Below are 25222 nucleotides of genomic sequence, written 5' to 3' on the forward strand. Positions count from 1 at the left end.
TTCCTTGATGTTTCTGAGCAACTGTTTCCTTTTGAAACAGTCCACTAGTACTTCATGATGCACTGGTACAGTCACTTCATTGTCCCTAATCTCCAGGTCTGAATTTACTGTGTGCGCCCCGGAGTACTGGAATTCCAAAGTGGGCACCAATGTAACTGTTTCACCACTTTTCTGTTAAGAGGTCACAGAGCTGCTTCCCGTGAGCCTTTAAAGATCCTCTTTTGTAAAAGGGAAGGGGTGTTGCATCTGGTGCCCTGATTGTATTTGTGCTGGTGGTTAAGACTCATTGGGTCTCCTGTGTGAAGGAGCTGTGATAAGCGCAGAGGAAGCCTGCCCTCAGTAACGTCAGTCACACCATGAGCGTCTGGTGTGCATTTGGATGTAAAATTAGTTTTTACGAAAGTTTTTACCCACTGACTTCAGGTGCTTTGCATTCTGGGTGCTCAGCTTATGAGCCCTTAGGTCCAGCTTTCAGGGACACGGAGTGGTATGGGTGGCAATGGATGCCAGGCTTCCTCAGAAAATCAGCCATGCTTGACAGGCTGAGTGCCTCTGGTTTGTAGGTAAGTTTTGGGAGTGCTGGCCTGAGTTTACGGAGTGTTAGAGGATCCTCTTAGATGAAGGGAAACATGTAATGCAACCAATAGTATCTCAAAAACTTGATCTTATACTTGAAGACAGTCTGCTGTCAGGAGTACGAGTTATAGGCCCTCTGCCAAGATTCTGCTTTGTGGTGGCTGAGTTTTCTCTGCCTGCACTTGTGGCTTTAAACGGTGCCTGGCTGACAGTGTCTTTCCTCCAGGAAATCCCCTTTCCTCAGGTATTTCTTGGTACTGGCTTTTTGCATATTCAAATCAGCGCCATTTAGCACCATTCCAGTACTCTCCCGCTGTTCCCACAGTGTGTTATAAAATATGTAATGGCGTTACTGGAAACGTAATTACGTTGAAAGTACAGGAACTCTGACAGTCTCTATCAACGAGAACCTACACTAAATGATAACCTTTAAAATGACGAATCAACATGCGTTTCTCATGGAAATCACAAGGAGGCAGCAAGTGGTGTTTGCCATTTGATTTTTCAGTCTCCGTCTTTTCTCACCTGAGCCACCAAAGGTCGGTGTAAAGGCTGTCATTGTGTAGGCAATATTCCAGTTTGCCAAAAAAAAAAAGTGTCCCATTAAAGGGCGGCAGGCTTCAGGTGACAGTTCAGCGGTGTTCGTATGCTTTGGAGAAAGTTGTATGTAATTTTGGGGTGGCAGAGGGCATACTAAAGGGGGGGTGGGGGGGGGATGGGGGGGGGACGTGCGCGTGTGTGTGTATATATTTTTATATCTTTTTATGATAGTGCAGTCGTTATTTGGGCTCTGAGTGTCTGGAAGGGTGTGTGTGCTGTGAGGTTAGAGATACAGTTCTGCGTTATTCCCAGAACGCGGTTACCGCCTTTAGGGGGAAACACACCTGCCTCCAAAGCCTCTGGCACTCCTCAGATTGGAAACAGAAGATCAACAAATTGTTGGTCTGTGCTGCTTTGAGCAGTTTATTTAAAAGTAAACAGAAAGCAAGTGTTTTGACATGGTTGGGGAACCTGGGGAAGGAGACAGAAAGGTGTGCGGTGAGAGAGAGAGAGATGGCTCTTTAATGAGTGTGAAAGATGAAAAATAAAAATAAAAAAGTGTAATTGTTTTGGTTGCGTTCAGCTTTCCTAATGGCTTTAAGTCTGCTGCTTATTTCCAGAGAGCTACACATCTAAGAACTCTGAAGATGATGAATCCACAAAGGAGTCCAAGCGATTGATTCAAAAACGTCGGCGAAGTACAGATGACTACTCTGAGGAAGGAGAGGATGAGGAAGACGAAGGGAGGCCTGTCCGCAAACGCCTGAATCGAATTGAAACAGACGATGAAGATAACTGCGAAAATGCTAATGACGACGCAGAAAACCCCGCTCCTGCAAATAAGCTGCCAGCACCGCAGGCTCCTCAAGACAACACCAAGAAGCACTGCTACCGGATAGAAAGCGATGACGAAGATGACTTTGATAACGTAGGGAAAGTAGAGAGCCCTTTGGACTACAGCCTGGTGGACTTGCCTTCCACCAACGGACAGAGCCCAGGTAAAACCATTGAGAACTTGATTGGCAAGCCAAGCGAGAAGACCCAGGCCCCCAAGGACAGCACAGCCAGCGCCAGCCTGGCGCCCAATGGGACAGGGAGTGGGCAGGAAGCAGTAGGGCCGGAGGAAGACGAAGACGAACTTTTGAGAGTGACTGACCTTGTTGATTACGTCTGTAACAGTGAACAGTTATAAGACTTCCATTTTTGTGCTAATTTATTCCACGGTAGCTCATACCAGCGGGCCAGTTATTAAAAGCTGTTTTATTTTTCCTAGAAAATTCTCCACTACAGTATCACTTTTTAGAAGCAAGAATTTCACCAGTCCTGCAGTCTTTCTGTGAAGTGACCAGTTTTGAACTTTGAAGATTAATTGCTGTAAATTCCCTCTCTTACCCTCCCCTTCTCCTTCCAAGTCCACGGTCCTGGGTAATTTCACTCACAAAAACCTTATAACAACAAGAGATTTGTATATTTTTGACTTTATATTTCCTGAGTGCATACAAATTTGTGGAAATGGGTGGCCTAAGAAAGCATTCCAAATCAGTCAGGGCCCAAACCGGAACTGGGGTGGGTTTGGCTCAAGGGGTGGGGTGGGGGGATGCAGAAGCACTTGTGCTTTAGCTTTTTCATATGAGATATATATTATATTTAAATGTTCACAACTTAGATTACAACTTAACAGACAGTTAAAAAAAGATTAATGTCTGTACTGTCGCATTTTGTGAGTTGTAGGTTAACATACCATAGCTCATTTTAGTAATCACCTTCATGGAAGCAGTTTGATTTTAATACTGGAGGCAAACAGAATTATTAGAGGCCAAGAAGGTACCATAAACAAGAACTCTACTATCCATTATGACTTGCAGACTTTCCTAATAAACATCCTTTAAAGTGTTTGTACAGTAAAGTGTACTGTAATGAAGTTTTTGACAGTCGAAACACACTAGCCATGAGTTATATTCATAGTTCATCAGATGGTCTTCGATGCACAGTGTCTAGTGGGAGGACATACGTAGTCTGTAAGCTGGATGGCATCTTGACGTGCTGCAAACTTTTACAGACAAAAGAACCCTGCGGTAGCTGCCCGGCCACTTCAATCGCACCATCTGTCGGAGTATTCTGAAAGAAATATGTTTGTACAAACAGCATTGACCACAGAATGACAGTGCATCAGAGGATTGAGGGATTTTCAAATAAACCGTGACTGGTCCATTCATGTCCTTAATATCTACTTCAAATTGAAGTAAACAAATGGAACAGTTTTCCTTTTGGAGGTTTTCTGTTTGGGGTTTGTGTGTGTTTTTGTTTTGGTTTTACTTATCTGCCTGGATGTATTAGCAGGTTTTGAATGTAGTGTTGGCCTTTGGCCATTAGAATTTTCTTAAAATACATTTTAATAATTTTCATGTGACCAACTGATTTCAAGAAGGCAGTATTTCTGAGAGAAAACGCTTGACTCCAAGACATCTCATCAACTTTTGAGTGGACATGAAGTGATATGTGCTTTTATTCAAGGGAGAAAAAAAAAAAAAAAAGACAAAAAGACAACAAAAGAAAGAAAAAAAATTCACCAATGTGGGGCACATAAAGAGCAGAGCTGAAATATGTTTTGGGTAGCATTCAGTTTTCTCTTTATTCTGAATTAAGATGCAGGCTGTAGCATTTGTACATGTTGTAGCACACAGACAGCTCAAACAGATCTGCCAAATACTGAAATCCAAAAAGGTCACATCTATTAATCCTTTTGCTCTGAGATTTGGATTTTTGACTGGTGTTTATGTCCATTGCCGGCAATGGATGCACCAAAACTGCTGCTGCCACTGAGGAGTGAGTTCTCCTTTCCTGCCCCACCTGATTCCCTTCTATTATATTGTATTTACTAGTCAGTCATTAAGCACTTCTGTTTTCTTGTAATAAAACTGGCATTAGGCCTTTACTAAATACCTCTTTAGAAAACCTAGATTCAGAAATTACCTACCTTCTGGCCTTGAAAAATCTTGGGTTTGTTTCCCCACCTCTTTCTCTGCGAGTTCTATCAGAACCACTCCATGACTCGTACTCATTTGGATTCTAGCAGTGCACATACCCCGCTGTAAAACTAGAATCAGCAGAGATCCAAAAAGATGAAACTCGCTCATTATCTGCTGTGCTAAGCAAGCTTGTGATTTTAAAAAATGAGAAATGACTCTCTCTAAATGAGATCTTAATTCCATTAAAGATTAAATATTTTTCCACCTTACTGATGTTAACTATTAACAGTTTTCATGAGCAGATTATAACAGGGTAATGAAAAGCCACAGAAGTTTAGAATGAGTTCTTAAAAGCATATGTAGCATTTTAAGCTACTCTAGTGTTTTTCTTTGCTTAGGTGATGCATAAATGTAGAGCTTCTACATTTCTAATATACTTGTGTTTTAAAACAAGCAAGAACATACGGCTTCCACTTTTCAATGTTAATAGTTGCTGAGCATTTTTAATACTTGCAGTGTAAACTGTTGATTAATGTGCAGCGATGCTGTGCAGCTGATCGTTTCTTGTTTGTTTTGGCAGTGCCATAATCTTTTTTGATACGTGATGGAGCCTTTTAGTATCTGATCAGTGCTGTAGCAAACATTCTTGCTTGTAGAATCAACCCCAAATGTTAAGTACTTGGTGGGCAGGTAATTGTGAATGTGGGAAAATACAAGAGAGTTACAATAGCGAATATACCAACCAGGAAAAAACTGAGTACTGAGTTAGGGAGTGATGTAAAAGCAGGAAAGACCAGGAAGCAGAACTGGAGCGCTGATGCTTACATCAGGAGCTTCAAATTTTAAAAATGCAGAATGACAACTTGTTACCAAGTTTTACTTTGTATTGGTCGCTTTTCAAAAACAACTTTTCTAAGAAGTTACCTTTGGTGCCTGAGACAGCTTCCTCCCCCCAGGATCCGCAGTTCCCCTTAGACCAGCGGGAATGTCGTGCAAGTAAAAACTGCAAAACAGTGCCCTAGAAATTCTTAACATTTTTCAAACTCCTATTTCTCTCGTTTCTAAGGTTTCCTGCTCGGTGGAAAATGTGCAGGCTCCTAGTTGGAAAGATGATGTTTTCTGACATGAGGCCAGCTGATGGCCGTGCAGGGTTCATGCTGTTACAGTAGGCGATTCCAGAGTGGAAGTGTCTTCCTGGTGTCCTGACAATGTTGTGCTCTTCTGTGCTCGTTGTGAAGTTAAATGTCTTTGAATAGTGATCTTCAGGTGTGGCTTTGGAGTAACAGAAAGCTCAAACCATATGAGAAAACAAGTGAAAACTGGTCAGGGATTTATTATTTTTTTTACATAATGGATGTAAAAGTACAAGAACAAGCAGCTATTGGCTGAACATACAAAGCATTTATTCAACAAACTCTTGTTTATTCCACCCAGATTGTCACTAAAAGCTTTGTCTTTTTTAACTGCAAACTCTTCAGACTATGTGCAGTTTAAGTAGCATTGGTGAGGGGAAGAACCTATAAATCGAGCGAAGGAATGGACTTTTTTTGTGTCACCAAGATAAAGGATGGCTCGTTGCTTTCTTGCATGCAGCTTGTGTGACTGTAAGCGACACAAAGTGCACAGTAGGTCTGCTCTGTAATTAATGCAGTGTGTTAATCTGACTGGAAGGGTGGTGGAATTAAGAACGCATTTTCACCACAGTTGCTGTCGTCTAAACCTGAGCATATTCTTGATTTAAAAATGGAAAATGACATCACTGAACTACCAAAAAACCCCTTTGTGTTGAAATCTTGTAGGAAGAACTGTGCTGAACAATCAAGTCTTTGATAGTCTGATTTTGTACATGTTGAATTACATTATAAAATTACCGCATCTTCCTGATTTTTTTTTTTTAAATGAAAGGATTGCTCTGTTCTAACAGCACTTGAGAGAAACAGATGCTTTTTTCCAAATTGCTTATTTATGAAGTGTGTCACCTTCAAGATTTCTTTGCATTAAAGCATCTTGGTTACTCTTCATACAGTGGGAGCTATATAGCTTAGTTGGACTGGTTTTCTGTTCGCTTCTGTTTTCTAATTGCTGTGTCTGAACTCTTGGCGAGAGACCTTACTCAAAGAACCTCAAGGGGAAAAACTGTATGTTCACACAAGAAAAATTGTATGGTAGTGGTAAACTTGTTCTGATTTGTCTTCACATCTATCATTTGAACTACTTCAGTATCCAGATGCTGCAACTGTTTAATAATTTTCGTAGTTCATTGTCAGGGTGTCCATTTTATACCTCTGTTATCAGGTGCTGGTAACTTGGTTTTCCGTGCTCTTCAATAGGAAGGCCTGGTCTAAACTTTCACATAATTGTTTCAAACTACATATTTTCACAAACTTCTTTTATGAAAAGTAAATTAATTTTTATGGCACCTGCTTTTTTAATTCAGTTTGTACACAGTAATTTAAATAAATTATGGCAGTAACGCGAGCCCCCAGAACTGGTCTGATAAAAAGCTTTGTATCATCTAGTGCAAAATGACAATATATAGGCCTTGAAAACTGGTTTTGGTACATGTGCAGTGACTACTATTCACAGGCTTGTAATATGGATATAATGTGCAGCACGCACCCTAGATATGTATTTACATTTGACATATGCTTCCAATTCACTGGGTATATAAAATCCTTAAATATATATAAATATATATATATATGAAAAAGATCAAATATCTTCAAACAAAACAGTAACTTTCTGAAAAAAATTGTTTTCAGTATGGTGGAGGAAACTCCAGCAATTCACATGAAGGAGCACAATTCTGCAGTTCCTTACGCGTTTAAAGTTTCTATAGAAGCATTTAGGATATTGTGTGAAGTAAGGATTTGAGGATCAAGCCCATGTTTCCTGGTAGTCTTTTCTTCCTCCCCTTCCCCAACAGCTGGGGTAGGGACTATGTCTCACTTAAAATGTTGGAAGTCAGAAAATAAAAAATCCAGCAGAAATGGTCCTTATTTTTTTCCAGTATGTACTGATGTAAGAAAAATTAAATGACGAATTTTTGGTGCTTTACAGTTGAGTACCCAATCTGAGACCTAGCGGAGAGCTCTGGCTTCAGAAATATTTATCAATTGAAAATTATTTCTGAAGCTGGATGCCCAGCAGTTGGGGTATCAAAGATTACTACTAGTCACTTCTGAAAACACGCATCACTTACCAAGCTCTTATTTTAGATTAGGTGTAACTAAGATAGTTCCAAACAGCAAAAATGTGCTTGGGAATTGATTGTCCCAACACTTCAGAGTAATTTAACTTATTTTGTATATTGCAAAAGATGTATATTGCTTAGTATGACACTTAAAAAAAAATTGTGTACAGCTTCTGGGGGAAAAAATAGAACACTCTAAAGTAGATAAGAAGTTTTTATAATTGAATCTGTGGTGTAAAGGCTCCAGATTTAACTGCAATTAAAAGGAAGTCCTACAACTTGGGATTTTGACTATCATTTTGTAAATGCTGGCACCCCACACCTGAGCTGAGGAGCAGGAGGGGACAATAGAGCAGTTAGTGGGGACACGTGCTTAATGAAGGCACATGTGTCTGTGAATATATCTGCTATTGCTACATATAACCCCAAAGGTTACTAACGAGGACTGAGCAATAGAGTTGCTCTATTCGTTCAGTTGGTTTACTTTGTGCACTTTGCAGCACTTTGTGTATAGTCAGTCTCACTGGTTCCCCAGGTGCAGACAAGAGTCGCTTCCTCCTGCTGTTTGAATGCTCGTTCAAATAACAGCAGGAGGCGGGGAATGGATGGAGGGAAGTGGAACGGAAAAATGTGTATGCAAACCCATGCCATTTGCAAGACGGGTCTTGAACAGGCCTAAAAACTACTTCTGACTCACCCTTTAAAGACTGTATTTCCAATGGAAGGTCTCGGTTTAGGAGAATCATCCTGATACCCTCCTTTTCTCATCCTGACCTTCACAGTAACGGGAAAATCTACCTGAGGTCTCCTTCCTTGAGGGAATCTGTAATGTTCCATCAGCGCAATGTGGATGTGGAGAAAATTAGGATCAGTCCATAGAGTATTATGACAATGATTGCTTCTGGGGACGTCGTCAGAGTCCGCACAGTTTGCTTTGTTGTTTGTTCCTCTTGCTGTGTCCCACACAACTAAACTTAGATTAGTCTGTCGGAATTTGACTTAAATGATTCTATGGGGATAAAATCCTTCTACTAAAACATACGATAGGCCTAGTTACCAGTGCACCATTTGTTAGTTAGAGCAGTTAAAAGTCCTTAATAGATACTAATCTGCTACTCAAGTTAGTGGTAGAAAAGGAGATCAAATCATAAAGCTATAAGCCTTGTTTAGTTTTCCATTTCATACTCGTTATATGGACTCTAAAATCTTGTACAGTATCTTATTCCTTCCTATGCTATATTCATTAAAATGGTACTCCTCTCCCTAACTCATATTAAAATGATTTGTTGTTAATGCCAGTGCAGTTGCTATTTCCTACCTGTGTTTCACAGCCCTCCTGCAGCAGCTTGGAGATGGTGTGTGAACGATTCAAAAGCGTAACATCACCGTTCTCAGTATGCACGACAGTTCTTACATAGGCACGGATCGTGTTCATTAGACAAACATCGGGCATATCCAGTGTCCCAGGTAACACAGAACAGGTTACTTGCTAGCAGAAAGGTTATCCTCCGATATTTTCTGAGAATTAGATCAAACCTGCCAGATAGGTCTCTTAAAATTTAATATACGCTTACATGAAATACAGTTTTGTTTTACTCCTGTGTGCTGTTCACGTTTGCAAAGAAACCTTGAATTCCTTAAAAATGGTCTTATTCACGGTGGGCCTCATTTTGTTTTCTCTAAAGAGTTAACACGGTAAAGTTCTACAAGCTGAGCTCTTCACGTAGACTTTAACCCTCGCATTTCTTCAGTCCAGAACCTTGGTTTTTCAGTCTCTCTTCAACCATGACTTGCTACAATATCAAAGGGAAAGGACTGAGGGGGGACACACTGTGTTGTGAGAGAGGGGGAGATACGTTGAAAAAACTGGAAGCGTTATTCTTGTTGCACATAAATTGGGTGGTGCTTTCACTGTCTTCCCCGCCCCCCCCCCCCCCCCCCCCCCCCAACCGGTAATACCATGTGCATGTAAAACTTGATGCATTAAAACTTTTTTAAATGGAAGTCATGGTGGCCTCAGTGCTCAAAGGGTTAACTGCAGTTTATCAACAGCTAATGTTTTTAGATTTGCAGTACACAACTGTTTAAATACTGTATTCCTTGTAAATGAAGTAAAAAAAAAAATGTTAAGGCTGGTGCCAATATTTTTGTTAATGAATTGTTCAGCGTTGTCTCTCACTACAGTCTGGTCAGAACTCCTTGTGTATAAGCTGGGCCTGAAGCCATTTTATAGCTTGTAGGCCTAATTGTGTAACTTTTCTTTCATAATGTTTTTGTTATAATATCTACTGTCATTTCTTTCATATAAATATGACATGTAAATTGTCATAATAAAAAAAAATTGAAATAATTTGATGTACAAAGTATAATGTGTATTGAAGAAACAAGTGCTTTTCAATTGTCATCACATGTGCACATACTTTTCTTATTTTGCTTTTAAAATAAGCACCGAGTAGTGGCTGCTGTGTATCATTCCAGCTCACGACGGTGCCACTGCTTGCCGTGGGAATGGGTAACTCCTGTTTCATGTCGATTTTGTTGTGGCTTTGACCAGCTGTAGCCGATACTGGGGAAGACCTGATGGATTTATTTTTGCAGTTGTGATGATTTTCTATGTGTGTTCCATCTTCTACGTAACCTTTACATCTAATTTCATAGCGATGTTGCTGTCACTTGACAAAAACTAGTAGCTTGAACAGGGTTTGCTGCTTGCCTTATGCTGCAACATCCATTTCACTTGCTGTTGGAGTTGTAGAATTGCTGAATTAGTGGTGAATTCTTACAGCTAGGGAGAAGATCCACCTGGTTGTTACCTGTATTTGTTTACAAGGGTCATACCTGCAGCCAGAACTGTACCCAGCTAGGCTGTTCCAGCACACATCCGTCAGGTTTCTGCGTGGTGCTAATGAGAAAGGAGCTAGGTTTGTTTATTTAGACTGAGATGTGTAAAACCACCGAGTGGAAGTCTGCAGAGAAGCACTGAAGATGGGGATGTGCTGACACGTGGCTATGGCAGTGGCTATCAATGATGTTTTAGGACTTTAACAGGAAAAAGTCAGGGAGAGAGAAGTGAATCTAAGGGTGGCTTCTCTCTGTGTGAATTGCTGAAGCCTGTCAGTCTTGGTTTTCTTTGTGCTTTACTCAAGCTAGCACATGTTCCTGTAGTGATGAGAACCTGCTGTGAAATCCATCCTCTTACTCCAAATGCAATGCCAACATTTTACATTTGCATCTTTGATGGATTCTGGGTGTTTTATGTAGGAACTGGCCACCTTACAGCCGGCAGTGCTGTGTAGTCTGTGGAGAGAAACAAGCTCCCTTGGGTGCTACCCTCTGTCCTAACGTGACTCTTCACCCTGTGAAGGTACCTGCTGCTCTCCCTTGCCTCTAAACACAGCCCTGCTTGACTGCGTCACCCTTGGACATACAGTGTTCAGGCAGCGGTGTGGGGGTGGATCCTAACTCGCTTTTTAAAGCTCTTAGAGCTGAGGAAAAAAGCTTTCAAATCATGCCATTCTGTTTCATTCGTAAATTTACAAGAAATGTCTGCCTACCCGAACTTCAGCTAGATGCAACACCTGGTACTGGGATATAAAATAACTGGATCTTGTAAACAAGGAAGATACGGATTTCTCCTTCTCCCCAATGCCTCAGCCTCAAAACCAGGGGGTTGGACTAAATCAGGGGTCCTCAAACTTTTTAAACAGGGGGCCGGCGTGTGGATTAAGTGGCAGGCAGTCATCTGCAGCTGCTTGGTTTCCCTCCCGCCCCCCAAAATCCCGGTGGGGGGTGGGGGTCTGTAAATACCGGGGGCCGGATTGAGGACCCTGGGGGGCTGTATCCGGCCCGTGGGATGTAGTTTGAGGACCCCTAGACTAAATGATCTCCAGACGACCCTTCCAACCCTGACCATTTTGTGATTCTTCAAAAACCAACTTCCCAGCCTGGGCTTAAACCAACTTTTTTCCCTGTCTTCTTTTGGAAGAGTGGTACGTGTGAGAAGAAAGACTTGCATTTGTGTGCAGGAGGAGAAACGAACTCTGTATTGCTCCACTGCAGTGGCTTAATTCAACTTCAATCACTCAGAAATTTTAATTTAAAACGATCTAAAGGATTTGCCGTATGTTTCCAGTTAACTACAGAGGTGGAGCGGGCTCTCTGTGGCTGATATGGACAGCCATGTCTGATAGCAGGAGGGACATAAGCAGGAATGTTGATTGACAGCTGCTAAGCGGGGTGAATGGGTATTTCCAGTATTTGCAGCTCTTCCCACCAGCAGCTGCAGCCTGGTCTGTATTCATGGAAGAATCATAATTTTTCATCATTTTTTCATTTTCCAGAAGAACACTTTTCTTGGCACGGCAAACTTGAAGATGGTCGAGAAACTTCCTTTTCCTCATCTCCTATTGCCTCTGTCACTTTTTCAAGCTATTCCAGCAGTGTTTAAATATCACTTCATTGTGGAACTTGCTTTGATTTCAGCCAATGTAATTATTTCTATGAATAATAATTTGCATAATTGGAATCCAAAATTGGTAGGTGTGGTTGATGAGCATTCCATAGCATTTTAGAAAGCTCATCCTAGAAGAACCATGTTAGTTCCTTGTTCCCCCTTTTTTCCTTACAATTTCCACTTCCAGAGTGTGCTGCTTTGGTTCTTTGCTATCCAAGACTAACAAGGGAAGTCCAGAGAAGGGAAAGATGGACACTTATTCTGTCAATGATCAGTTTGTGTTTGTGAGAACCTGGGTTTGCACACAGGTTGGTAAATGACTCCTTAAAAGTGAATTCAGACTGATGAAAGGGAAGATTAAAAAACTTGACAGCAAGGTAACCACTACATGGGCTCTTGGTGACTAGGATGCTATGGCAGGAACGTTTAACAACCTGAAAACTCAGGGAGATGTTTAGAGTGATGCTGCCTTGCTGATGGGGTTATCAGGAGCATCCCCTGACAGAGATGTATTTCACCGGTGTAAACTGAATGCTACCATTTATTTAATCACCCTGTTCTGGTGTAATCATTGTTTCTCACTGCAGTAGCATGTGTCGTAAGAGAAACTTGCTGCTGGAATGGTGTAAATCCAGGGGAAGAACCAGGGCCGGTGCTTCTGAGGGAACAGCAGCCTGCCCATTGCTGCAATCCACCATCCCAAGACCAGCCCCGGCTCCCTGACGGCAGCTCCCCAGGTCCATGTGGTAGCACCATCGGGCCCACGATCCCAAGTTCATCACCGCTGAGGGAAATCAACTGGATATCCCTTCAGCAATTCAGGTACTTGAGACTTTCTTTTTCTTCTCTGTGTGTCTCTATCAGGCATTAGGTGCTGGCCATCCACTTCAAATTCCTTTTCCAGCACCTTGTACCGTCACCGAAAAGCTGCTGTGTTAGTTTTTTCCCTTTGTCACCTGTCCAACAGAGATTTACAGGCCAAAATACATATGCTGCTCATCAGCTGTCATTGGGCGTAATGCCAGTGATCACCTCAGCGCTCCCCTCTGCTTCTCTTTTGCAGGTAACGAAAATTTACTCAAAACCTGCCAGAGACAGATGCTCCTGCCACACAGACCGCATGGCTCTGGAGATGCACCATGACTCGCCCTCGGGAACATGGCCATTTTAGGGGGGAAATACCGTCCCCTCCCCCGCCGGTCGATGACGAAGGGGAGATTCCTTCAGGGAGAACGCCAGCGCTCGGCGGTGCCGCACCGCCCATTCCCCTCCGCGCTGCAGCTCCTCAGGCGCGGCAGCGGGGCGGGGGCGGCCGCCCCCAGGGCGGGAACTGCTCCAACATGGCGGCGGCGCCCGCCCGCACCATCGAGACGTGCCTAGATAAACCCGGGCAGCACGAGGAGTTCCGCTTCCGGCAGGTGTTGGGGTGGTTCCGCTTCCGGCGGCCGCGGAGGAGATGGTGGAGGAGGGAGGCGGCGGCGGCGCCATGAGTTTCCTCAAGCGGTTCCCGCCGCCGGCCGAGGGCGTTCGCCACCAGCAGCCTGACACGGAGGCTGTGCTGGCGGGGCGCACCCTGGGCACCGGCACACTCTACATCGCCGAGAGGTGAGGGCGGCGGGACCGCAGCGTGTGTGGGGACGGGGGGGGGCGGCGGTTACGGCTCTCGGGACCCACGTTAGGCCTCGGGGTGCGGGGGCTGCCCTGAGGGCGATGGGCGCAGGACAGCCCTGGGTGGGTTGTCCTGAGGGGGCTGGCTTGTGGCGAGCCTTCCCTGGGGGCTGGTGGGGACCAGGCCGGGAGGCCGCGTGTGCGTGGGCCTCTGCCCCGAGGGGTCCTTTCCTCTGGGGGCAGCGTGGGGCTTCCCCCGAGGGGCTGTCTCCCCTGAGGTGACGGGGGGGGGTGTGTGTGGGGGGGTCTCCCCTCTGGGGCAGCGTGGGGGGGGTGTGTGTCGGGGGGGTCTCCCCTGAGGTGTCGGGGGGGTCTCCCCTGAGGTGACGGGGGGTGTGTGTGTCGGGGGGGTCTCCCCTGAGGTGACGGGGTGTGTGTGTGTCGGGGGGGTCTCCCCTGAGGTGACGGGGGGTGTGTGTGTCGGGGGGGTCTCCCCTGAGGTGACGGGGGGGGGGTGTGTCGGGGGGGTCTCCCCTGAGGTGACTAGAGGGGGTAGAGGGGGCCTCCCTAGAGGGGACCTGCCCAAAGGGGGATGTGGGAGACTCAGGTACGAGGGGTCATCATGTGGGGGAGGTCCTCAAAGAGAGCTCCGAGGGGGTCCTCGCTATTTGTGCTCCAAGTGGCATTTTAAACAGTGCAAGAGGGAACAGTGCAACACGAGAGCCTGGCTGGCTGCTGTGTTACAACACGTCATCTCTCTTCTGTTGTCAGGGGAGTGGACGGGGCTGTTGGTTTTTCTGCTGTTATTAACTGCTGTGGTTCTGTGAAGTCTCTTGTGACGCATTAATCATGTGGATGCTGTAGGCATAAATCAGTTTGGGTATTCTGGAAGATGTTATCTAAGCTCTTAAGTTTCTTTTAAATTCTCCCTGCTGTACACTTCAAGACAACAGCTTGTTGATCAAGGCAATGTGGTTTTCTTTAACTGTGGAAAATGTACTCTAAATACAATATATTTCTGCAGCAGGAGAGTGTTGTTAGAACAACGCCCTAGTCTAAAATGTGCACTGAGGAGTGTATTGTCTTTTAAAACCTTCAGACTATGAAGTGTTTATAAAGTGGGTAAAATTTGAGGGGCTCTTGTCTCACCTGAACTTGTTAGTGATGTTGCATTCCTCCTGGAGAGGAATTTCTCTGGAATTTCAGTTAGTTTTGTGTAGTTGTTTGGTTGCAGGTACAAGGGCTCCTGTTTGTGCAGTATTTGCTCTCAACACATGTGATGTTGCGTTTCCTTGCAAGTAGCTTTCAATAGATGTTTGTGTGAGGTGCATTCAAGTCTGCCAGCTTCCTCCCAACACGTTTTGAGCATATCACAGAGCTTTTACCAGAGTCACTTGCTGGTAATGAATAGAAAATGCAAGCATTTGCAGGAGTGCCATGTTGTGGGAGAACTGGGCATCCGCAAGGACAATGTGCCTTTGGAGCTGTGCACTGACTCGATGTCAACAGCTGTATGCATTGAGAAGCGGCTGGTCGAGGCTAGGAAAGAAATTCCTCACTCCCACTTCACTAGCTCTTGCTCTCAGCCTGATTTCCCGAGGCAAGGAGTCTTCTGTGACCTCTTTGTTGGTTTTGTCCCTCCACAAATACTTGTAAATGCTGAGTTTTGCACGTGGTGGTCTCACTTTCTGCCCGTCAGTATTTCTGTGCACTGTGTGACCTCAGTGATCACAGACACCCAAAAGTAGCTTGAGATTGATTTTTCAGCTGGTAGAAAGACATTGATCGTTCTGATGCAAAGGAGGTAGCAGCCCACTGTCGACAACCTGTGCTGTCTCTTGCTGTGGTTAGGGATGAGAGTGAAAATGGGGAGAAGCAGACATTCTGGCACTCATGTTGTGAGGTGGGGGGAAACCATAACCTGGCTTTGATAACTCTGCTGATCACAGAATGGTGGTTTTTCTACATACAGACTATACCCACATCAGTTCTGTACTCCTCCAGAAATTGACAGCAACTTTCCTTTCAGTGTTCTCTTTATCTTGAAAAAACACAGAACATTTATTAGTTTGATTTACAAGTCACAGTCTGGAACCTCTGTCATTGTCTTTGGGGTGATAGATATCTACAGGGAAGAGAAAATTAAATGGGAGGAAAGGAAATTCAGGGTTTAGTTTAAATGTGATAAAGCTGAAATGTGTTTAGGGTGCTCAGCTTCGTGTTCTGTAAGAGAAGGTATCTTTTACCTCAGCCATCAGTTAATGCCGTTGCAAGGTCCTCTTAGGGCAGGCCCAGGACCGTGTGTTACCTGAGAGTGGGATACTTGCCTTGTCCAGAATTGCTCACTTTTGGGGGGTTGGTCTGCTTTTCTCCAGGTACCTTAGATTCTCCTGTTAGTTTCTAATTTGTCTCTTTTGATATTTTTCTTCCTGCCTGTCCTCCAACCCCTGCTTCCTGTTAGTCGCCTGTCTTGGCTGGAAAACTCCGGAGTTGGGTTCTCCTTGGATTATCCCACTATAAGTTTACATGCAGTCTCCAGGGACGTGAACGCTTACCCATGGGAGCACTTGTACGTCGTGGTGAATGCCAAATTCGAAGGTATGCCCAGTGTTGCTTAATGTTCCCACGCAGTCCTGAGTGGCACGATTTCTTCAAAAGGAGTAAATTTTGGTTTAAAAAATGATAAGCTTTGTTTAAGTAGTAGCTTGTGTTTTCTTTTTTGTTTCTCTGAAGGGTGGTTATTTTAGAAGTACAGCTTTGCCCTTGTTTAGAGTCACTTCTGTACTGTTCTGCTCTCAGCATGTGAGTGCAGACAGCTAGAGCCACTGAGAATGTTCTCTGCTCTCTTACGCTCATTTTAAACAATGCAGTTCCTCCATAGTCTCCCTATGATTCCAGCTTAGGTATCATTTTTGCTTTATTGAATTTGTCAGTGTTGCTGCCCTCTCCAGACTTTATAAATACCTGTTGTTTTACATTCTCCTGGAAGCTTTCATTCATTTTCTCCCACCGTTTGCTTAAAAAAATAGAAAAGACAGTAACTCATGTTACCAGGCTTAATATGGATCTTTGTGGATTACCACAAAACCACACTTTTGACCTTTTGACCATTCTTGCTCTGTCCCAGAGAAAACAAGCTTTCTCTTTCATTGTTTGTATGAAGATTTTCTTTATTCCTGATACATAGATTGTTTTCTTCTGGCAGACCTGTTAATACTTTAAGTGTGCCATAAACTGCCTCTCAGTTGAAGAGTAATGAGTGTTAAATCTTGAGCAGGTTTCCTTTCCCCTTTGTACCTACTAGTCATCGTAATTAAAGGTTAAAATCTGGCATTTAATTTTTCTTTAACTAGTCTGTATACTGAAAGTACTGATTAGACTCTGAGATGGCAGAGGCGTTTTTAAGCTATTAATACTCTTCATTATTTCCTTCTGTCATGTTACTAACGTTCTCTGACAGTCTTACCACTACAAATGATGAAGACGTGTATGCATACCTCTTGATTCTTCCTCATTGTCCTCTAACTTTATTTTGAAGTAAACTGAGCTTAGTATGAAGAAATATATTTTTTCCAGCTTTTACTTTATTCTGATAATGATGTCTGAAAATATAGATAAGAACTATCACAGGACATATATAAATCCTTAATAGGCTGATTTTTGTGTTTTTTGTTAATATATGAACTCTAGCTCCAGTAAGTCTTCTACAGCAAGTAGATTTGTCTAGTTTTCAAGTCTGTCCTTGGCCTGCAGTTTTAACTGCTGAGTAGCGTTAAACCCAAACCTCTACTTGTTTGGCTGCAGGAGTCTTCATTCTTAGCTGGGCAGGGTACATTTTGTTCTTCCTCTGAAAGTTTTTTCTTGTGTGCCCTGTGTGTCTGTGCCTTATCCTCGCCCCTTTTTAGAAAAAGGCAGTCAGAGTTTGACTTCATTGAAAACAAAGAGCTGGACTCAGCAGTAACAAGCTGTGCCTGCGGGTGTCGCTTGGAAAATGATTGGGTAGCTTCCTTGGACACTTCATTTCTTGGGGCAGCTGGCTGGCAGCTTTTTGGCTTGCTCATAGTCTTAGTAGTGCCAGTTTTGTATGTGGTAAAAGCCACCCTCAGTAGAACAGCCTTAACTGTATTCCTCTTTTTCTGTAGAAAATAATTATGTGCTGTTGAAGCTGTCAGTGCAGTGTCCCTAGCCACAAAGCAATGAACTGTAGCAATCTTCTTTGTGGTTTTTAAAACATCACATTGTTGCTTTCTTATTCATGTATGTAATCCACAGAAGTCAGGAAGCAGGGTTGTGCCCACTGTTGTCATCGGCTCTGGGTGCACTTTCTACTTCTGATATCTTGCTGGCTGGCTGGGAGTGGCAGAAATCGAGTAGAGATCTTCTGTGTAGAGATCTTTCATAAACGTCAGGGTCGTTCGTGAGAGGCTGTACTGGAAGCCAGCTGATTTCATGACAGTAGAGTTAAGGATCCATAAAATTAATGAGATGTAAGAGAATACATACGTAGCATTGTGCAAGTAAATGACAATGATGGTGGATTGTGGGGTTTTTGAGCACAGTTGTTTTTAATACAAATCAGGGAATTTTCCTGGAGTATGTGAATACATCATGTGATCATTACAGAAATCTGAAGCCCTAGAATTAGGAATAGAGAAGTTTTTGTGTGTATTGCAGGTGTTGTCGAGGTGCTATGAGAGGACCTTGTACATCTGTAATGTGGCACAAACAAACCTGCTCCCATCCACACTCAGGTTGTGTCCAGGTTTCTGATTTGATTGTGTGTGTTCCTGAAAGAATAAGCAAGTCTGACTTTTTTTGGACAAAATAAACATGTTTCTCTTAAATCTTTCAATTTCCTAAAGAAGAGGAGACAAAAGCGGCTCCTATGGCTGAAGGGGAGGAGGAAGAGGAGGAAGACAGTGATGACGATGTTGAACCAATTGCAGAATTCAGATTTGTACCTAGCGACAAATCATCCTGTAAGTGAAGAGGGAAATTGTGTTTTGAAGTCCTGGCTATATGTGGAAGACATGGGGGTATAGAGATGTAAATAACATGATCCTTTATAGTGTCCTTCTCTAGTTACTTGATTTCTTTGTACTGAAAAGAACAAATCAAATTGTTTCATCTTGCATGAAGGTGGAATAGTTTTAGCAGCTGCTTCTCAAGGAAAATTCCAATGCTTTAAAATAGAGACTTTTAAGTATATGTGCATGACACAGATAATCTTGTCTGTATACATTTGTAGAGAACTTGTATGGGGAATATTTTTTAAATTCAAATTCAGTGATGTTTGAGTCTGCAACAATTTCATTAGGAACATGCTAATATCCAGAACCTACTGCTGGAAAGCAGTTGTTCCCTGCCTGGTGTGGAGCTTACAGTTGGATCTAAGTTTTTAAAATCTTATGTATTAGATGCTGCAAGGAATCCTGTGGTGGGTAACCCCAGATGGAATTCTCCAGAGATAATAAGCCTTTGTCATCAGTGAAATAATATAAAAGTGCTGATAAGAGGATAAAGCACCAGGCTGGATCTAGGAAACCCAACTTGTTTCTTGCGTGGCTGCTGGCTTGTTGGATGATGTTTTCAAATAGTTCAGTGGTGGCTCTGGTAGAGGAATATTCTCAATCTCCTTGACTGCTTGGCCAGGATTTCTTGCCAGTTGGTATTGGTGGAGAAACAAGGGAGGTTTGTGTTTCATTTGTGTTCCTACAGTGGAAGCCATGTTTTCAGCGATGTGTGAGTGCCAAGCTCTGCACCCAGACCCAGATGATGAAGATTCAGACAATGATTATGAAGGGGAGGAGTACGATGTTGAGGCCCATGGTTCGTAACAGTTGTTCTTTGGAAATACCTGCCAGCACTTGGATACCTGGTATCTGTCATAAGAATGGTTTGGTCTGTTTACAATTTCCTTGTTTATTACTCATCTTACCGAAACATTCTTTTTGCCACAGGCACAGTATAAAAACTCAGAAATCTGCAGAAAAATGTGCAGTTTAGCTGTCACACATCACTGCAATTCAGTGAAAAACATTGTTCTCATTCTTAAAAGCCCCAAGACACAAGTATCAGCCTTTGCTGTTCCCAGTGGATGTAGCCACACAAGTTCAGTGCCCATGCCGTGCTGTGGGCAGTTCACATCACTGTGTGTGTTCTGTGTATGATGTAAGCAGCCTTCTAATGTCAGTCAGTTAGCTGGGCAAGTATGCTCAGATTGGTGTGTTATTCCCCAGCCCCTGCTTGATGCAGGCTCCAAAACTGAGGTCTGATAAACATAAACTTGTTTTTGCAGAGCTAGGACAAGGTGACATCCCGACCTTTTACACTTACGAAGAAGGTTTGTCGCATTTAACTGCAGAAGGTCAGGCCACTCTGGAGAGGCTGGAAGGCATGTTAGCCCAGTCGGTTAGCAGTCAGTACAACATGGCTGGAGTGAGAACAGAAGACTCAATAAGGGAGTTTGAAGGTAAGAAATGGTTTTGTTTTACTAAAGAATATATGAAAGCAGTGGTTCTCCAGTCTGGCTAGTCTATAAACACCAGGAATGAGCAAGCATCATACTGCGGGTGATACCTTACAGTACTGTGTGCATTTTGCCTGCCGTGGATTGAGGCCTGCTGTGTTAAAGAGTGAGGACCACTGCACTGAGTATTCTTGATTCTTCTTGGTATGATTTCCTGGAAAAGTAGTAGGGTGAAGTTGATTTAGGATTTTATTTTTTTTTTAAAAAAGGTTAAATTTGTTCAGTCTACACTGGGATTAGGAAGTAATTTCCACTCCACAATAACAGTCCTTTGGGACCTTTTTAAAATCCCTTAAACTGTAAGTTAGTAATTCTCTTTAGAGAGTTCAGTGTGAATTTAGAATCTTTGAAATACACTGGAACAGATTTAAAAAGAACCCTCTGCTTTTTAGAAGGAAACCGTGTCTTTATGCTACTGATCGTACATTTTATTTAAGGTTTCTTCTTGTTGGGGAAAAAAACATTCTCTCATATTTTGCCTTTTCTGCATGCTGTTTTCACTGGATCAGTATATTACCTGGGAAAAGAACAGGGAAGTAGTTTAGTAATATTGCTGCTTTATTTTAATTTAAGTTGCCATGTTTTAGTACGGCCTGACATTTTTGAGGGATGAGAAATGATGCAGCTGTTGTGGAATTCTAGCAATCAGCTTTTCTAGAATAATCAACAGGACCATAACTAATTTGTTCCGGTCCACATGGATGATTTTTTTTAATCTGTTTTGTCAGTTGTTTACAGGTTTTCTTTGTTCCATGACTTTGAATAAATTTATATAATATAAAGAGAACCTTGTGTTTTAGCAGTGCCCTTCGTTTGAAAATGGTCAGGTTTCTGAACCCAAAAATTTTGAAAATTACAATAAAGTGAACAGCAAGGACGTCACATGTCTCAAAGCCATCTTCATCAGTTTTGGCTTCTTAGTTTTATTTGCTAAGGTGCTTCTTGGTTTGCTACAGTTGTTAATATCCCCGGGGCTGCTCAGTTACAGAATCCTGTTATTTTTTGACATTGTAGCATAGGGCAATTGTTTCTTCTTTTCCCAACTTGATGATTGCCGAGAGCCATTTCAGAACAGGATCCAGCCTCTTTCTGTTAGCGCATAATTAAAGCTATCAAAAGGAATCATGCCATTTGTCACACCAGATCTTCATTTAAAAAATGAAATAGTTTAAATCCGATATTTAAGTCTTTTAATAAGATAGGGTGAGATGAGGTTGTAGGAAGTGGTGACGTCTTTAAGTGACTGACAGAGAGAGCTGGAACAAAACCGCAAAGTTGTGAGCACATCAGTGTTTCCCTAGGCCGCTTTCACAAGTTCAGCAAAGGAGTTTTCTGTTCTGGCCATCTGTTGTCAACAGAGGGCACTCGCTGTCTTTCGTGTGATCAAGTCATCCTCTTGCGAGCCCGAGGTTTTCTGTAGCATTGGCTGGTTTTTTTTTCAGATGGGATGGAGGTGGACATAGCACCAGTAGTTGCGGGGCAGTTTGAAGATGCAGAAGTGGATCACTGAGGAGGACGTATGCTGCTGTAAGTTCATCTGTCTTCCAACACCAGTCCTTTTTAGTCCTGCAGAGCCTTTCATCTCTTTAATAGGTGTAATGCACAGGATCCCAGATCTCCTACAGGAAGTATCTTGTGGTATCAGGATGATGGTGAATTAGAGAAGGAAAAAGTAACTGTAGTTATCACAAATGTGGAAAGATGTTTGATGATCTGCCCAAAATTGGCTATGGGCGTAAACTATCATGCTGCGTAGGTAACCTGCATGGCCATGCCTGTCTGGAAGACAGCTCAGCCCTTTAGTAGATTTAAGAATTGTCTGATCTCAAAGGCTCTTAGATGCTGGTATGCGGATGCTGGAGCCATTGCTGGGAAGTTACTGTCCTTAGTATCTGTTATTTCACCCTCAGCATGCAGGATTTCCCAGGCCTTTCAAGGGGACAGAACACTTCACAGCGCTGCAAGTCCATCTCTTCCCTCACTGTAAGCGGAGCAGGAACAGTTCCCGGTAAAGTTATGGAGCAAGAATGGGACTGTTGTCAGAAGTGCACAGCTTAGCAACAAAACCCTGCTAAGGCGGTTGGGCCAGTGTGCCCTCTTGCCTACCATCACCTGTACTGCTTTTCTCTCGTTAATGGCATTACAAGATGTGCCAGCGTTTCCTTGCTGGTGCTGGGTGGGAGAGGAAGAGCAGTTTATTCTGGGACTGTGTTTGTGCACGGTGGGATTGCGATTCCGCCCCTGCTTCAGCAGTGCTTGCTAGTGCAGAGTTTGCACATGCCGCTCAAGCAGTGGTGCGTCGTCCCAGTTCTTCTGCCTCTCTCAGAAATGAGACCGCCAGCTCTCTCCTTAAAGTAAGCGCAGAGCTATCCCACTTGGAATGCTGGAGAAAACCGTTGTGGGCCAGACAGCCAAAACCTCAGGGGGGGAAAAGGGCCACAAATAGGAAGATGACATGCTGAAAAATACTGGTGGAAATGAGTCAGAAGTAGTTGGTTAGGGATTACAGCATCACTGAGAAAGAGGCTGCAGTCCCTGAGAAAGGCTAGTGCAGGGTTGTGATGCGCATCTACTTCCCTCCTGTGTTGCTTGTTTGACTTTGTTGCGGTTAATGCTCCTGTGGGTTCGGAGTGTCTTTGAATAGCTCTGTGTTCGCTTACTGATCTCAACCACTGCCACTGATCCTGAATTAGTATTTATTGTTTGGTGTAAGAGGTCAAAATTCCCTTCAGTCGCACTTCCTACCCTGGGAAAGACTGCAGTACAGAGAGTTCTTCCTAAAAACATCAAGATACTGGTTGCCCTGTTACCTTCTTTGATAAAGGACACTTTAAAATTAAGGAAAACTCTTCAGCTGTAGATGAAGTGCTTCTTAGTGAATGGAAAGCTTGACTCTGACTTGATCTCCAAGATGATGTAGGTCCGTGGTTTATAAAAAAAAAATAATTGTGCTGTTGAAAATTCAGATCTGAATACTTGTCCTGGTTTAAACTTGAGCAGGATTAAGGAGAGTTAGTGGCCAGCAGGAGATCTCTAAGGAGCCTAGAAGTGCTGGTCGAGGTGGTGTTGACTGATCTAGCAAAGCGCAAAATCTACCCTGTACGAATTAGTTTTGGTCAGTGGAATTCTTCCAGCTGCTTACTCTTGTGCCTTCCACGGCATGGCAGGTGGCTGTGGGAGGTTGATGCTGTGAGAGGTGACTGGATGGGGAGCCCTTCCGTCTTCCTGCTGGTGCTGATCGGAGCTGAGGAGCTGATCCCTGTCAGGGCAGATAGTGTGATCCACACTGCGAAGTGCTGCAGTGATGTCGCTCCAGGTAGCAGTTTGGGAGCTGTGGGTGTGATGGGCCTTGTTAAAGTAACCACCAGCCTGAGTGCGTTGATGTAATTTAAGTAAGTTCAAAAAATTTAGGCTGGATGGAAGCAGTAAACAACCGAAGGTACAAATTGAGTCTGTGCTAATCACCCTGCTAACAAGTTTGAGCAGGAGGGTAGCTTGGGTTTACCCTCTGAAAACCAGGGTCAGAGAGGGAGCATCCTGTGGTCTCAGTGCTCTGCAGAGCAGCTCGGCCCGTTTCACCTTCTGAACTGCAAAAACAATCTACAAGAACATCTTGCTGGTGATCCTTTAGAGAGCAACGCGCTGCCCTGCCTCTAAAGCGATGCCCTTGTGGGACGATTGTGTTGCATGTTGCTGCTCGTTACCCAGATGAGATGTGACAGTTGCCTGCTGAAGCTCCTGGAAGAGCTGCTGACAGTTGATGTGGGACGTTTCCACTTGTCTTGTAATAAATGGTGTTTTGTCTGTCGTATCACGAGGTTGGAGCAATTGTTCTGAAGCAAGTGGTGTGTCTGTGTGTGACGGTGCAGCGGGGTCTTCCAGGGCACAGGCGTACAGCTGCGGACTGTAAGCGCATGCTGTCCTTAGCTGACCCAAGTGTAGAGCTGCTGGCAAAGGTGCTCAGCCCTCTGAAAGTCAGTGGGTTTGCAGTAAAGCGTTGTCCTCAGTGACTGTGAACAACAGGCGGCTACTGTTTTATAAAAATTAATAACCTTTTATTTTAATGCCAATTATGTAAACTTGGTGTCTTGTATCTTTCAGATTCCTCTTGTGGCACTTCCAGAATAAGCTGTAAAACTGAAGGCATTGCAGTGACTATCGGGAGTTAACCTTTCTTTTAATGACCTAAGCTTAGACATCTAGGTCTGTAAATGCTTTTGTAGATTTTGAAACAGGACATTTGTGACCACTGTGGGGTTGTTTTAAAAAAAAAAAACCAAAAAAAAAAACCAACCAACCCAATAAAACCTCTTGCATCTAACACTTGAATGGGGCTAATCGGGGTCGTTTCAAAGAAGTCTTTGTGGGAATTCTAGGACTTCGGAAATAAAACTGTAAGTAGAACAGAATTTTAGATTGTCCTAGAATTTTCCATATTTTTGTACCTGTTCACTGAGTCGGTAGAGTGAAAATAGAAATGTTACAAAGTTCGACTAAAATGAGTTAGGGTTGGCAAAGGATTAAAAGCAAAGCTGCATTTAATGCCCCTCAAGTAATGGCTTTATCACTTCAGTGCTATCCCTTTCATTTCTCTGAGAGCAGAGTTTGGGTGGTAGAAGAGGTGGAATAAAAGTCTGTAAAGTCCTGAAGAAAGAGAGCTGTTTTGTGTCTTTGTATTAAATGTTAACAACATTGTTAAATAAACTAAGAAATTTTTTTGTATCTCACACCAACCCTGTGTCGCAGTTCTCAGTCCTTTACTTTAGCAGGCAGCCAGCAATTCTGAGCTGATGTCCCTTGAGTTTTAGCACTCACTTCTGTAACAACAGCAAAAGTCTGGTGAAGCCATTTTCATCATTTACTTAGATGTGAGAGTAAAAGGACAGACCACTTGCAGAGTCCACCTGTAAGACAGAATTAGTCTGACACATCCCAGACTTAGGAACCCAGCTTTAGATTGCCGGGAGCTTAGTCCTGCTGGAGCTTTTACAGTTTCATATCTGCATGGTGGTGTTTTTGCCATGGAGCAATTTTTTTTTTTTTTCTATACGATGAAGTTTCTTTACCTGTGCTCTTGGAGTCATATTGAGTGATCCTGCCCTGCTTAGCATGCTGGGGATACGGTTTGGTTTCAAGGTATGTGAAAATTATAACCACTTTTGAATATTCTTTAAGAATGCCAGTCAAATTAGGGATGGTTTAATAGTGTTGTCAGCTATTGACATTGCTGAATAAATCAGGCATTCAGCATGCTACGTAACAAAGCAGTCTACCAGAATGTCTTTACTAGCCCCTTTTTATATATCTGTATATATTTATGTAAATGTATGCATGGTTTTGTTAGGGATACGGAA

The 25222-nt window shown here is 43.2% G+C and overlaps 2 protein-coding genes across 5 annotated transcripts in view; both read left to right on the forward strand.

Annotated features, from left to right (window-relative positions):
* The window catches only part of RSF1 (remodeling and spacing factor 1), a 61193-nt gene extending 57667 nt beyond the window's left edge, over nucleotides 1–3526 (forward strand). For both annotated transcript variants that reach the window (XM_055803207.1, XM_055803208.1), the window contains one exon: nucleotides 1737–3526. In XM_055803207.1, coding sequence (XP_055659182.1) covers nucleotides 1737–2308 — 572 coding nt within the window. In that variant the 3' untranslated portion in view covers nucleotides 2309–3526. The remainder of the gene's footprint in view (nucleotides 1–1736) is intronic.
* A 9631-nt stretch (nucleotides 3527–13157) lies between these two features.
* CLNS1A (chloride nucleotide-sensitive channel 1A) lies at nucleotides 13158–24601 on the forward strand. Of its 3 annotated transcripts, none has more exons than XM_055802075.1 (7): nucleotides 13158–13336; nucleotides 15801–15937; nucleotides 18205–18318; nucleotides 19058–19168; nucleotides 19638–19811; nucleotides 21311–21395; nucleotides 23970–24601. In XM_055802075.1, exons 1-6 carry the CDS (start codon nucleotides 13188–13190, stop codon nucleotides 21376–21378), a joined length of 753 nt encoding a protein of 250 aa, XP_055658050.1. In that variant the 5' UTR covers nucleotides 13158–13187; the 3' UTR covers nucleotides 21379–21395; nucleotides 23970–24601. The 3 variants fall into 3 exon arrangements, with proteins under 3 accessions (XP_055658050.1, XP_055658049.1, XP_055658048.1); XM_055802074.1 differs by lacking the exon at nucleotides 23970–24601 and adding an exon at nucleotides 21779–23963 and having other exon boundaries at nucleotides 18202–18318; XM_055802073.1 differs by having other exon boundaries at nucleotides 13159–13336; nucleotides 18202–18318.
* The last annotated feature ends 621 nt before the right edge of the window (nucleotides 24602–25222 follow it).

Source organism: Falco peregrinus, chromosome 4 (assembly GCF_023634155.1).
Source record: "Falco peregrinus isolate bFalPer1 chromosome 4, bFalPer1.pri, whole genome shotgun sequence".
Taxonomy (NCBI): Eukaryota; Metazoa; Chordata; class Aves; order Falconiformes; family Falconidae; genus Falco; species Falco peregrinus.